Source organism: Hipposideros armiger, unplaced genomic scaffold, assembly GCF_001890085.2.
Source record: "Hipposideros armiger isolate ML-2016 unplaced genomic scaffold, ASM189008v1 scaffold_168, whole genome shotgun sequence".
Lineage (NCBI taxonomy): Eukaryota > Metazoa > Chordata > Mammalia > Chiroptera > Hipposideridae > Hipposideros > Hipposideros armiger.
Window position 1 is genome coordinate 1685683 of NW_017731518.1, and position 11968 is coordinate 1697650.

Sequence of the window (11968 nt, forward strand, 5' to 3'; positions counted from 1 at the left end):
GGCCTGACAGGCTGGGAGAGGAAGGCGTTAATGTTTTCTGACAGGCGACCCCTAATTGTGGGAGCTTTTCTTCTTGGCCTTTCTGTGAAATTCTGACTTAGGCGAGCAGCATAACAAAGTGGTAGGGCATTGATCTGAGCTTGCACTACACTGAGCTGAGGGGGGGGGGGTCTTGGGGAGGGGGCAGCATTATTCATGAAGACTTTCAGCTGTTTTTGTCTTTTAACTAACCTTTGAGTTTGATCTGAGGGCTGGCCGGCCTCCCTTTTGCCCAAGGCCCTGCTGGCACCTGGACAATGGAGACAGACTGTTTTTCCTAGTACAGAGGATAGCTGGGGGAGGCCAAGGGCTGTGTGCTCTGGAGGTGGGAGGGGAGGGCTGGGGGGACAGCTTTACTTCTGTCTTGGACTTGGGGACAGGGGTGGTTATTGATAGAATTTCCAGCTCCCCAAACACAAGCAGCTGATGCTGACTGCTGACTCTCTAAGCTCAACAACTTTATCCAGGAAAATACAGTGGACTGGTTTCCCCATGTGATTTTCAAATGCCATACACCCTCCCCCCTTCCAATATCTTTCTTCTGCTCTTTCTCCCCGCCTCACTCCCTCCTTCTAAAGGGCATTAGCTGGAGTGGGGCTCCCATCTAGAAGTGCTTGGGTGTTGTTGTTGGGTTTGGGTTTTTTTTTATTGTCAGTAATGATGGCAAAAAGGGAAAAGAGAAAATGAGTGAAGGAAACCGAGAAGAGAGAAGTAAAGGGAAAAAGTGACTCAGAGGACGATTAGAGAAAGAACCAAAGAAAGGCAGGCAGAAGAGGATTCGGGAGGCGGGGTTCAGCTGCGGTAGGGACCAGAGGCGGTGCTGGGCAGCGGCCCAGCCCAGGGCTGCAGCTCGCCCCCTCCCGCCCTCAGGGGAGCAGAGAGTGGGGCGCGGGGGAGGGACTCTCCAAGAGCGTTCGCTTTTGGCAGGTGCCAAGCTTTGTCCCCTGCATCCACTTCCTGCCCGGATTGTCCGGACCCAGGGCCCAGTCCTCTCAAACGTACTTTGCAGAAAGTGACTCCCTTCAAGGAGTGTGAGTTGGCGCCTTTCCCCCATTTTGTCCCCAAAATAGCCCTGGTAGCCAGCGCATCAAAGGCGGCTTTGTGAGCCGCCGCCCGCAGGCTGCCTGGAGGGGGGCGCACGTGGGGCGTTCTGGGAGCGTGTCCCACTCCTCTCTCCAACCTCTCTCTCGAGTCTCATTCATTCTTCTCTCTCCTCCTTCTTTGTCTCTTTCTCTTTGTTTTTCTCTTCTTTCTTCTGTCTCCATCTCTGGCTCTCTCCTCCCCTCTCTTCTTCCCTACCTTATCCTTTATTTTTTGTTCCTCCTCTCTCCACTTCCTCCCTCCGTCCCGCTCTGGTTCTCTCTCTCCCTGCCTCCATCTCTCTTCCTCCCCTCACCCCTCCTACCTCTTCAGCCTTTTCACACCTTTCCCTTCCGGGCGGATGCCCACGCCTCAGCCCCACTCCACCTCCCCGCTGCCCCCGCACCGCCCCTGCGGTCAGGTAGCCAGGCGCGGCCCTGGCGCGCGCGGCTGACAGCGGACGCATGCCTGCAGCCAATCAACGCCGGGATGCGCGGCAGCTTGAATAAATCATTAAACCTGACACGCGCTCCCGGCCCGCGTCTGCGCGGCAACTTGCTTCCTGCCATTAACCTACACACCCTCTTTTGTAACAACCTAATCTTGCATACAAAGGAAGAAGGAATATAACTTCGACCTGCGCTAGAGCCCAGCCCTTGGCATTCGCAGCTGGAAAAGAACGTGTTAGTATCAGCGAATCCACTTCCCTTCCTACCTTTTGACTCCGGATAGCCTGGTGTTTCTGGGGGAAATCCGAAAACGCATCATTTCTTGGCCCAGGAATGGAGAGAGGTAGAAAAATGTTCAGAGACCTCTCAACAGCGGTAAAAGGGAAATAGAGTTGGTGAAGGCATGAGTGCATCAGAGAAGCAAGCATCCGTAGTGTTTTTAAAAGAGGCTGCAATAAAACAAGCTTCTCGGAGTTTGCTCTAGAAGATACAAATGAAGACAATTAGGTCCTAGAAATGTTGACCAAATTTAATCATTTGTCCCTCCCTTTAAATGAGAGCATAAGTGGCGAGTGAATGAAGGGGTGAATGGAAGCATGACTGGCTTCTCAACACCAGCATGGACTTTGTTCACCTTGGTAGCAAGTGCCCAGTACCACCTCCTATCTGGTTCAGGAAGGTTGTGAGAAGTGGTTAACTCTTGCACTGATATGGTCTTTGACAGCTCTGAAGCCCTTTCATTTTGGACTTGAAGTGATCTATCAAAGGGGAGAATTATCCTCATTTTCCAAAAGAGAAAACTGTAATTGGCTTTATTTGCAAAAGATGGGGTCATTCCCAGCTCAAAACGAAGAGTTAAGATTTTGAACAGTGCTAGGTTCACCTCTGCCATAGGAAGTTTCTTACCGATAGCCCTATGAGTCCCAGAGCATCTTACACAAAACTAGTACATCCCTGTGCACCTGTGCAAGAATAGCCTGTGTACCAGCCAGGGTCAGCAGGAGCAGATTAGCACACTTGGAAGCGTCAGTGAGAATAGTTTAATAGAGAGACAGATGTGTGTGGAGCTAAGGGAACCAGAATGATGCAGCACCCAGAGACTACTAACGAGGGAGAGCCGCTGCCACCTCTGGGCCTGAAGAGCAAGAGGAAGCTGTTAACTACAGCTCAGCAAGAGCTGTTGCTGTGAGAGAGAAGCCTCCTGACCAAGGAGCAAAGCCACGGCCAGAGCAATTGAGCCAAAGCAGTGAGCAGTGAGCGACAGGGATGTAAAGGTCCTACCTACCTCCGCTCCTAGGTCACAATCTCCTAGTGGTGCCTCCTAGTGGCCAAATCTAATAGGAAGGCAGAGGGTGAGGGAGCCCTAGTGATGAGGTACCTAGAGATCAGCCTACTCAGACACAGAACAGAGCAGGCAGGGCAGACAGTAGGTCTGGAAGAGGAAAGGAAGGATAGGTAACACAGCTATCAATGCGACACAGCAGACCATCATCCAGTCAACAAGTACCTGTCTCCCCAGGGGAGGGTCCCTGACCTCATGAAGTTGACCATCTAGTAGGGGGCCATTGACAGCAACTGTATCAGCAAACACAAATGGAGTTTTCTAAGATACTGGCAAGCAGCAGAAAGGAGAAACAGTCTAATGGATGGAGAGTGAATGTGGCCCATAGAGCGCTGCTTTAGATGGAGTTGCCAGGAAAACCTACCTTAACTCCACATCTACTCTCAGACTCTTTTCTCTGTGGTTGTGGGTAAGCCTCAAAGCTAGGCTGTGGTTTAGAGGCATCAGCTGACCAGTCCCGATGAAAACCAGAGGCAGGACTGGAAGATAAGAATAACAACAGGCGCTCACAATCACATATAGCTTGTGATCTCCCCCTCAAGGCCATGTGCTAACTCCTTTACATTTTCTCCTCTTGCTGCTGTGGGTACCTGTCTACCCCATGTTACAAACAAAAATACTTAAGCTCAGATGGCATCTGGGCTGTTGGTTCTGTGTTCTCAGATCCCCAGCTCTGCAAGAGCAGGGAAGTGGACGTGCACATTGGACTCCCTCTTTCTTACTACATCTCAGTCCTGTTCCTTTGATGTCCTATGCAGGCAACAGTCCGGTTTCATTCTCTTCCTTGGTGGGCCCGCCTGATATGAAATTGAGATAGATTCTTCTTCATAGATACCCTCCTATTCCCAATTTAAAATTGTTTGCAGGCTGTGTCAGGGAGGGGGAACGTGTGTCCCAATAGCTCCAAACCAGCCTCTGATAGTACTAGTCTTCAACAGTTTTGCGGCCAGCGGCAGGTCAGCACCCCCCCCCCACCCCCGGCACTCCCGGCTCCTCCTTGTCAATTTCAGGTGTGTCTCTAGTCTTAACTCAGTGGTCTCCGGGCCATTTTTTGAATAGGTAAGATTTCTCAGTCAATAAAGTCAAGGAAGTTTTCTTCGCCGGCATCACTCCCCTCCCCACCCCCTGAAACCCCCAAAATAAAGTGGGGTGGGGGCCAGGACCGGGGAGAGGCCGCGATGGCTAGCCGCTGGGGTCTACATTTTGTATTTCGCTGACAGCCCAGGACTGCTCCAAAGCCCGCCGCGCAGCCAATGGGCAGCGGTGATTTATGGAGCTGACTAATGCCGGCTGAATGCGGCCTGTCACAGCTCTGTGAATGGCCTCCCTTCCCGCACAAGTCCCGGCTTTGTGTTGCTAAGCGATTAGAGCAGATGTAATGAGATTTTGCCCAATCCTTGCTTTGCCCTTTCCTAGCTTCGGCAAAATTGTGTGTGTTTTTGTGAATTTTTAGAGTTTGCCTTTGCATTGTGGCAAACAACGGCTAACTTTGCCTCGAGCTTAACGAGACTGGATATTTCCCATTCAGAAGTGAGTAAAAGAACACCTGTCTTCACAAGGAGAAGGGAGGGGAAAGAAAAAAAACCCTTTGTGGGGGCCGAAACATTATCCTAATGTTATATTCATAGCCATAAATGACTTGCTACACTTTCTTTGCATACCTTATCTGAAAACTTGCAAAGGAGCTAAATTAAAAGAAAAAGAAATGGGGGGGGGAGAGCCCAGCCCTGGTCCTCCAAATGAGAAGGTAAAAATAAAAGCAGGCATCACAAAAGCATTACTTCCCTCAAGTAAGCTCTAAATTGGCCCACTGCTGGCAGAAAGTCCGATTATTTATGGCGATGAGGAATTTACTGATTTTTTTCCCCTTAATTACGCTCATCTCTTTGAAAGGGACTGAAGCCTCAATGTGCATTCTATAGAGGGTCATTTAGCAAAATGACATCAGACGCTGTGGCGTGCTCCGCGCATCGCAGCTTTAAAAAATGATTATTCTGTGCCACTAAATGGTATAGATGTACCAACACAGACTAGATTTTTAACTCTGGAAGACGTGCTGGCTCCCCGTTCTTTGTTGGGTTTTGTAAGATGCATTTTGCGCTCGGCTTTCCGCTTGGGTGGAGACACGCAAACTGAATGTGCAAGTAATGCAGTCTGCGAGCGAGGAGCCGGCGAGAGGCGGAGTGGGATTCTGATCACGTCCTTGCTAACTGACAAGAAGCAAGCCAGCCAAAAACCCACCAATTTCTTTTTGAATCTTGGTAATTGGGTACTTTTACACGCAGCTCACGCTATTCGGATAGAGTCACAAGCTTAGATAGGCCAGCGTCTCAAAGCGACCACACATTTCTAAGGCTTTTATTTCTTTAAATCTGACTCCTTTCATAAGGAATTCATATCATATGTGCCTTTTACTTAAAATCAATATGGAAAGTGTGTATCCTGGGGGAAAGAAGTAGAAAATGTGTGCCTGGAAGTGCAGGAAGAACACACTCATTACTGCAAGTATGTAGAGGGCTGCCTCCACCAGGTCCAAACCCTGGCACCACCACCCTTCCACCCAACCTAGTGCCTATTATCTCACCCAGACCTTCCACAGCTTCACAATGAGAAATTCGGAAAGGGGGTAAGAGTGGGGTGAGGACGCTCTCTTTCCAGTTCACTTTTGGGGGCATTTTATAAAAATGTACAGTCACTTTATTAAAAGATGCTGCAGTCATTAATCACCACCTATGTCTAGGTGTAAGGTGTACATTTGCAGCATAAAAGGAGAATAAAACCGTTTTTATCTATATATGTTTTCCCTCTACATTCATCATAGGCGCCAACTCAGGTAGGACTGGTCATAGCACTTATCTTTGTCATTTCTGCCAAGTAGAATGCTTTTCTCCACCCTCTTCTCTCTCACCCACCCCTTCCCTCGGGCGTTTAGATAACTTGGACAGGGCACTGGAGTCAAAGACTGAGAGGCAGCTGATTATTTTCACTTGTAAAAAAAAAAGAAAAAAGTTTTATTACGAAACTAGTTTGTATAAAACAGGGTTATACATTTTTTTGTAAGTTTGTAATAAAACAGTAAGAAAAAAAAGGCAGTGATAGAAATTTCCCAAAAGGCAACCTGTCAAAAGCACTGGCTGCCACTTTGCGTTTGGACAGTAGCTGCATAAACTTTGTTCTGGAACAGTATTTAATAACATCATTAATACATTAACAAAGTTTCTATAAAGTAAGACACATTGGTGCTTAAGTACATCTGGTGGCCTTTTGATCTCACCTATGAGGAGAGGTCTTTACAAAACCACATAGGGAAAATGGCAGTTGTAAGATGAACTACACATCTAAAATATGCAGAGGTAATAGCATTACATGTTAAAGTATCAAGATATACACATTTTAAACCATTTGTACAAAACTCTATAAATTTTTTCTCTCTTTCTCTCTTATGTACAAAAATATCTTAATATATCCCCAAACTGGTTAGGATAGATACAAATAGATTTTTCTTATAATAAAAAAATTCACAAAAGATTGGAAGCATTCTATGATGAAAACGGTAGAAAAGATGGTGTGAGGGAGTGGGGTTTGGGGAGAGGGCCAGGGGGATCTGGGTTTCAAAAGACTGAGTATCGCCTAATTTCACTGCAGACAATGTCCACAGTTTATTGGGATGGAGGATGCTGAGAGGAAAGGCACCAACCCATTGCTAGAGGCTTAAGAACTGCGCTTTCAAAGAGGGCGGGGAGGTGAAGGCATCCGAGCAAGCGCTTCAGCTCTGCGGGTTAGCGGTGGGTGGGAGTTTCTACAGGGCGTGTGCTGCTCCCTTCCGCCAGGAGCCCAATGCGTTTGCACACAAGCTGCATTTTGCGCATGGACTCGGGTCTTAGTCACTCTTCATATCTCTGTGAATGGTTGGAGTGCAAAGATATGTTTCTGAACGCATCTCTGTGTTTCTGAGAGCCTTGCTTCGCAGGCCTGTGTCGCTTGGGGTTGGTTGCCTGGTTTGTTTTTTTCTTTTTTTCTCCCTTCCAACATCACTGACGAGAACACACTAAAAATGCAGGTTGTGCAGTCACCCTGTAACATGAGAAGAACAAGAGAGGTTAATGTGAAGTTGGAGGCAAGTGTGGGTGGGGGGTGTGTGAAGGGAATGGGGGTTTAGGGGAGGATCTGTCAGGTAGAGCGCCTCTTTTGGCAGATCCTAAAGCTCGGTTCTCCAGCATCTCTCCACCTCGCCCCTATCCTCCAGTCCTCGGAGACGGCAAAGCCACCCTCAGAGGCCGGTGCTGCAACTAACAAGCCAGGATTTCAAATAGACTCACAAATCCTTGAAATCAACTCCCCCACCCCCACCCCACCCCCATCTCCGTGGAGACAATCCCTTTTCTACTGACACTAGGGGAGGGGGGACCGCGGGGGAGGCGAAGACAAGTAAACCCTCCTGTTCACTCCAAAATGCAACCTACCTGCTTCGAAAGTCCATTCGCACCAGGGCCTAGCCAGGCCGAGCCCCTCAGAACCAGTTGGTGAAGTCGAGAAGCTCTTGCTCCTCGGGGCTGAGCGGGTCGTAAGAACCCTCGTCCGAAGAGTAGGATGAGACCGGCGAGCCAGCCATGGAGTTCATGTCATTGGAGTAGTTGGGCGAGATGGTGGGCGACAGGACGCCGGCTTGGAAGGCAGCGCTCACCGCGTCGTGCTCGTCCAGCAGCTGCTGCAGCGCGCGGATGTACTCGACCGCGGAGCGCAATGTCTCCACCTTGCTCATCTTCTTGTTGGCCGCGCCGTTGGGGACGTGCTCCCGAAGGGTGGCAAAGCCCAGATTGACCAGCTTGACGCGGTTGCGCTCGCGCTCGTTGCGGCGCGCCACGGCAGCCGGCTGCTGCTGCGGCAGGCTGTAGCCAAAGCCGCTGAAGTTGAGCCGGCGTTTGCAGCGCATTAGTTCAGGCGAGGACGAGCGCTGGCGCTTGACTTGCTTGGGCGCTGATTTGTGACCGCCCCCTGAGGGCTGTCCGTCGGCCGCCGGACTCAGCTGCTGCTGCTGCTGCTGCTGCTGCTGCTGCTGCTGCTGCTGCGCGCTCTGCGCCGCCGCTGCTGCTGCTGCCGCCGCCGCCGCGGCTGCGGCCGTGGCAAAGAAGCAGGCTGCCGGCGGCAGGAAGGGCTGCTGGGGCTGCGTCTGGGGCTGCTGGCCGGCGCCGCCGCTCTCCATCTTGGCAGAGCTCTCCATGCGCAGCGGCTGCCAAGGAGTCGCGGGATCGGAGCGAGAGGGGACGCGAGGTGTGGGGCGCGCGAGGGAGACACAAGGTCTTGGGGTGCACGAACAGAGGGAAAGAAGGAGAGAGATGAAGAGGGAGCCCGGAGGGAAGTTAACAAAAAAAATACAAAATCCCCGGGAGGCTTCTTAGGGTGGTAGCAAAGAAGGTGCAAATGCTTTTCCTCCTCCTCCTTCCCCTCCTCCCTTCGCGGGTTGGCTTCGGGAGCCTCGCGTGGCGCTCGCGTGTGAGGCTGCCGCTAGCGCCTTCTTGTTAAAAAAAAAAAAAAGAAAAGAAAAAGAACAAGCAGAAGAAGAAGCAAAAGTCAGTGATGAGCGCGCTCTGCGGAGTCTCCTGTTCCTCTCCCCCTAGGCCTGCGCACTCTTGCTCCGGGTCTCGGTCTCACCAGCCGTGGCTCAGGCTGTTTTTATTATTTTGTTAACCTTTCTTTCTAATGTCCTTCTTTCACTCGCCCTCCCTGGCCGGCTCCCTGTCGGTGCGCCTTCCACGTTCCCTGGCCAGAAGGGAGAGAGTGCTGGGCGGCCGGACAGCGGCTGCCTTTTCAATGGGACACCCAGCCCCACGCGCAGCCCTGGCCCCGCCTCGCCCCCCACTCCCCGCTGCTGCAGCGAGCGGCTGCAGCCCCCACTTCCCCCTCCTCTTACCTCCTCCTCCCACCCATTCCCTAAACCCCCCCTCCTTTCTTCCCCTCCCCCCGCCCGTTCCCGGCGCCCGCTCCTTGCAAACTCCCCATTCAGCCGGGTTTGTTGTTGCAGTGCGTGCGCCTGGCGCGTGCCGGACTCTCGGCTGAATAAACAGGCGGCGCGCTCGGGGCGGACTGCAGCGGGGGTGGCTCTGGAAAGGGGGGGCCGGCGTCGCAAGAGGGGCGAATGGCTCTGGGAATTGGGGTGCATGAGTGGAGAGGTTTAGGGTGAATTTCCCCTGGATTCTCCAGAGAACTTGGAGCAAAGTACAGGAAAGGGTTTGGGCAGAAGAAGTGGCACGGGGCGTTGTGGAGGTGAGGGGGCAAGGGGCTCCTTGTTCCCCGTTTTCTTCTCCTACCCACTGTCATTCTCTTGGGGGTCTTCGCTGTCCTTGGGAGCCAAAGAAATTTGTGTTGCAACTTTAGAAAGAAGGGGGACAATTCCGTCGGAAGTACTGCACTATTAAAGTAAAAGCACTGCTAAGACTTGGGTTCTAGTCCCAATGACCCATCTCATTAGCTCTGAGGCTCTTAGTAAGCGGCATCCTCCCTGAGCCTCAGTTTCCTTGTCTGTAACAATAGAAGTTAGATTAGATGGTCTCTAATGGCCCATCCAGGTCTAAAAACTAGGATGTGCTCCTCACGACTAAGCAAACGTGGCGGGGCCGAGGAGAAGGGAAGTTGATCGCATTGAGGGATGGTGTGATCAGCGCCCTTAGGTAGATGCGTACATCAGGGATGCCCCCCAGGATGACCTCCGGTTGCCTATAGAATTGCTCCCCCCCCCCTCGCCCCCACCCACGAGGCTAATTTCCAGACTGGCTTGGGGTGACGGGTGCTTAAAGAAGGGAGTGATCTGGGATATTCTGGGTTGGATCTGGGAAAAAAGATACCGGGCACCGAGTGGGGGAGGGTGACGGAGCTTGAGGGGCTGGAGAAGCGTCTCTGGTTGTTCCGCGCCGCCGCGTGCACCTCGGCGGCCTTGGCGCAGCCTCCACCCCGCCCCAGGCGTGTGCCCGGCGGGCCGGTGGCAGGCGACTGGGAGCCGAGCCCGGCGGGGCCGCGTGCTGGCGCCGGGAGGGAGGGGGAGGCGTTTGCAGCAGTCGCTCGGCTGCTTGGACAGCGCCCGCCCAGGAGCCCTTTCCAGGCCCTTGGCCCTGGCGCTCTCTGGCCGGAGCCTGGTCCAGCTTCGGGTCGCCTTGGGACGCAGCGCTGCGGGGGAACCTGACCGAGCAACGGGGCCCCATCTCTGTTACCTCTTTGGTGCAGGCCGGGGAAGGCGGCTGGGGCGCGTCTCCAGTCGCATCTACATAAGCAGGAGAAAGCAGTGGGTAATCATCCGGTTGATTTGTCCAGTAGAAATAGGCAGTTTTGATTAGAGACCTGGGTGAAGGGATGGTCGTGGTGAATTATCCAGAGAATGGCTTCTCATTGAACTTCTCTTTGTGGAGATGGGTCTTTCTAAAGGATCCGTGTGCGTGACCGGGTATGAGTTCTATCGGAACAATAGTGGTAGTGGTGGACGGTAAGGAGAGAGGGCTCCTCTGGCGAATCAACTCTAGTCTCTGCCTCAGTTTCCTCTTTTAAAACAGGTGGGTTTGGGAAGCCTATCACTGAATCGTCCCCACAGAGATCGTTTCGGTAAAACATCCCGACCCACACAGCCCCCTCCTCCCAGTAACTTACTGCTTGCTGACCCCACAGGACTTCGCTGAACATTGCCGGGTTTACACCCCTGGCCTCTCCTCCTACCCCTACATCCCGCCTTGGGAAAGAAGCTGAGAGGTCTCCAAAATCACATTTGTTTCCACTCCTGGGAAGTGTCGGAGGCGATGAGGCCTAAAGCAGAGCCACGCCGCCTGCTTTCCAAACCCAGGAAGCCTCAACCATCCGGCCAAATAGGTTATTCAAGTACTTCCTTGCCCCAGCTGTGAGCTTTGGGTGCAGGCCGCTAGGGGGCGTCTAGGAAAACGTTCCTGTGTCCCTTCCACTCCTCTCCAGCAAAAATGTGTGTTGGGGAGTGGGAGGGGGGGGTCACCAAGATCGACGTATCTAAGCGCGTTTTCTTTCACCTTAGTCTGAACAATGCGTCCTGAGAGCTCTCTTCCAACTCAGACTCGAATCATTTCACACGTAAAGGTCCTTCGACCCGGCTCTACCCACTATTTTGCGTTGTAACCTTGAACAAGTCCCGCTTCCTCTACTGCCCTCAGTTTCCCGATCTGTACAGGAGGGGCGTACACCAACTAATTTCGACTATATCTAGGAGCGCGGAAAGTTTGCAGAAGCCAGCACGTGTTCTTAGTTTCCTTTTCGGTTGCAGGTTTCACGCGTGCACTGAGACCCTAATTATCAGGGACATAAAGCCTAAAGCCTACACACACACACACACACACACACACACACACACACACACACACTCACACTCTCTCACACACACACACACACCATGAAATGCGAGCCCAAATAGAAGCAAATGCCAACCAATGAAGCCGCGCATTGTAGCGGCCCTACGCATTGGCCTCTGCCCAGGAGAAAAGACAGCGGGTGCTGGGATCCTTCCGGCCAAAGCCACTGGAACATTTGTCCCTATTCTCCCCGCTCCAGCCCCGAGCCAAAATTCTGCCCTCAATCTCCCCACTCCTGCATCCTAAGCCTACTTCCTCACACGCTTTGCAAAGCTCTCCAAGAACCAAGAAATTCTCTTCCTCCAACTGGAGTAAACACAAAGAATGTTCCCCCATCACAATCCCAAACCAACACTGTCGTCTCCACCTTCTCCTCCAACCCTAAGGGAGAGCAGCCTAGAATCTCTTTTTAGGGGTTTGCTCCTCTGCCTTTGGGGATTGTGTACCACCAAGGGGAGTTTTCCATGGACATTGGCTTTCTGGTTGTTTTCACCAGTTTGGAGCAAAGGACTGAGGCTCAAGAGCCAATTAGAATCCTGCCTCAGGTCCTGTGACCTAGAATATGACAAACCACCCCACCTGACCCCACACACATGCCTGAGAGAATTGCCATAGACTGTCTTAGGCCCAGGAAACTCCAGGTCTTGCAGTGGAGAGTAAAGCAGATGGACTTGATTTGGTATCCAGGCTCTGTTACTTAA

The 11968-nt window shown here is 52.1% G+C and overlaps 1 protein-coding gene across 1 annotated transcript; it reads right to left on the reverse strand.

Moving 5' to 3' along the window:
• Window positions 1-6916: 6916 nt before the first annotated feature.
• On the reverse strand, window positions 6917-8693 carry ASCL1 (achaete-scute family bHLH transcription factor 1). The gene is made up of 2 exons (XM_019651870.1): window positions 7374-8693; window positions 6917-6984 (listed from the first exon to the last, which is right to left on the reverse strand). The coding sequence occupies exon 1, from the start codon at window positions 8129-8131 to the stop codon at window positions 7421-7423; it is 711 nt and encodes a 236-aa protein (XP_019507415.1). The 5' UTR covers window positions 8132-8693; the 3' UTR covers window positions 6917-6984; window positions 7374-7420.
• Window positions 8694-11968: the final 3275 nt, after the last annotated feature.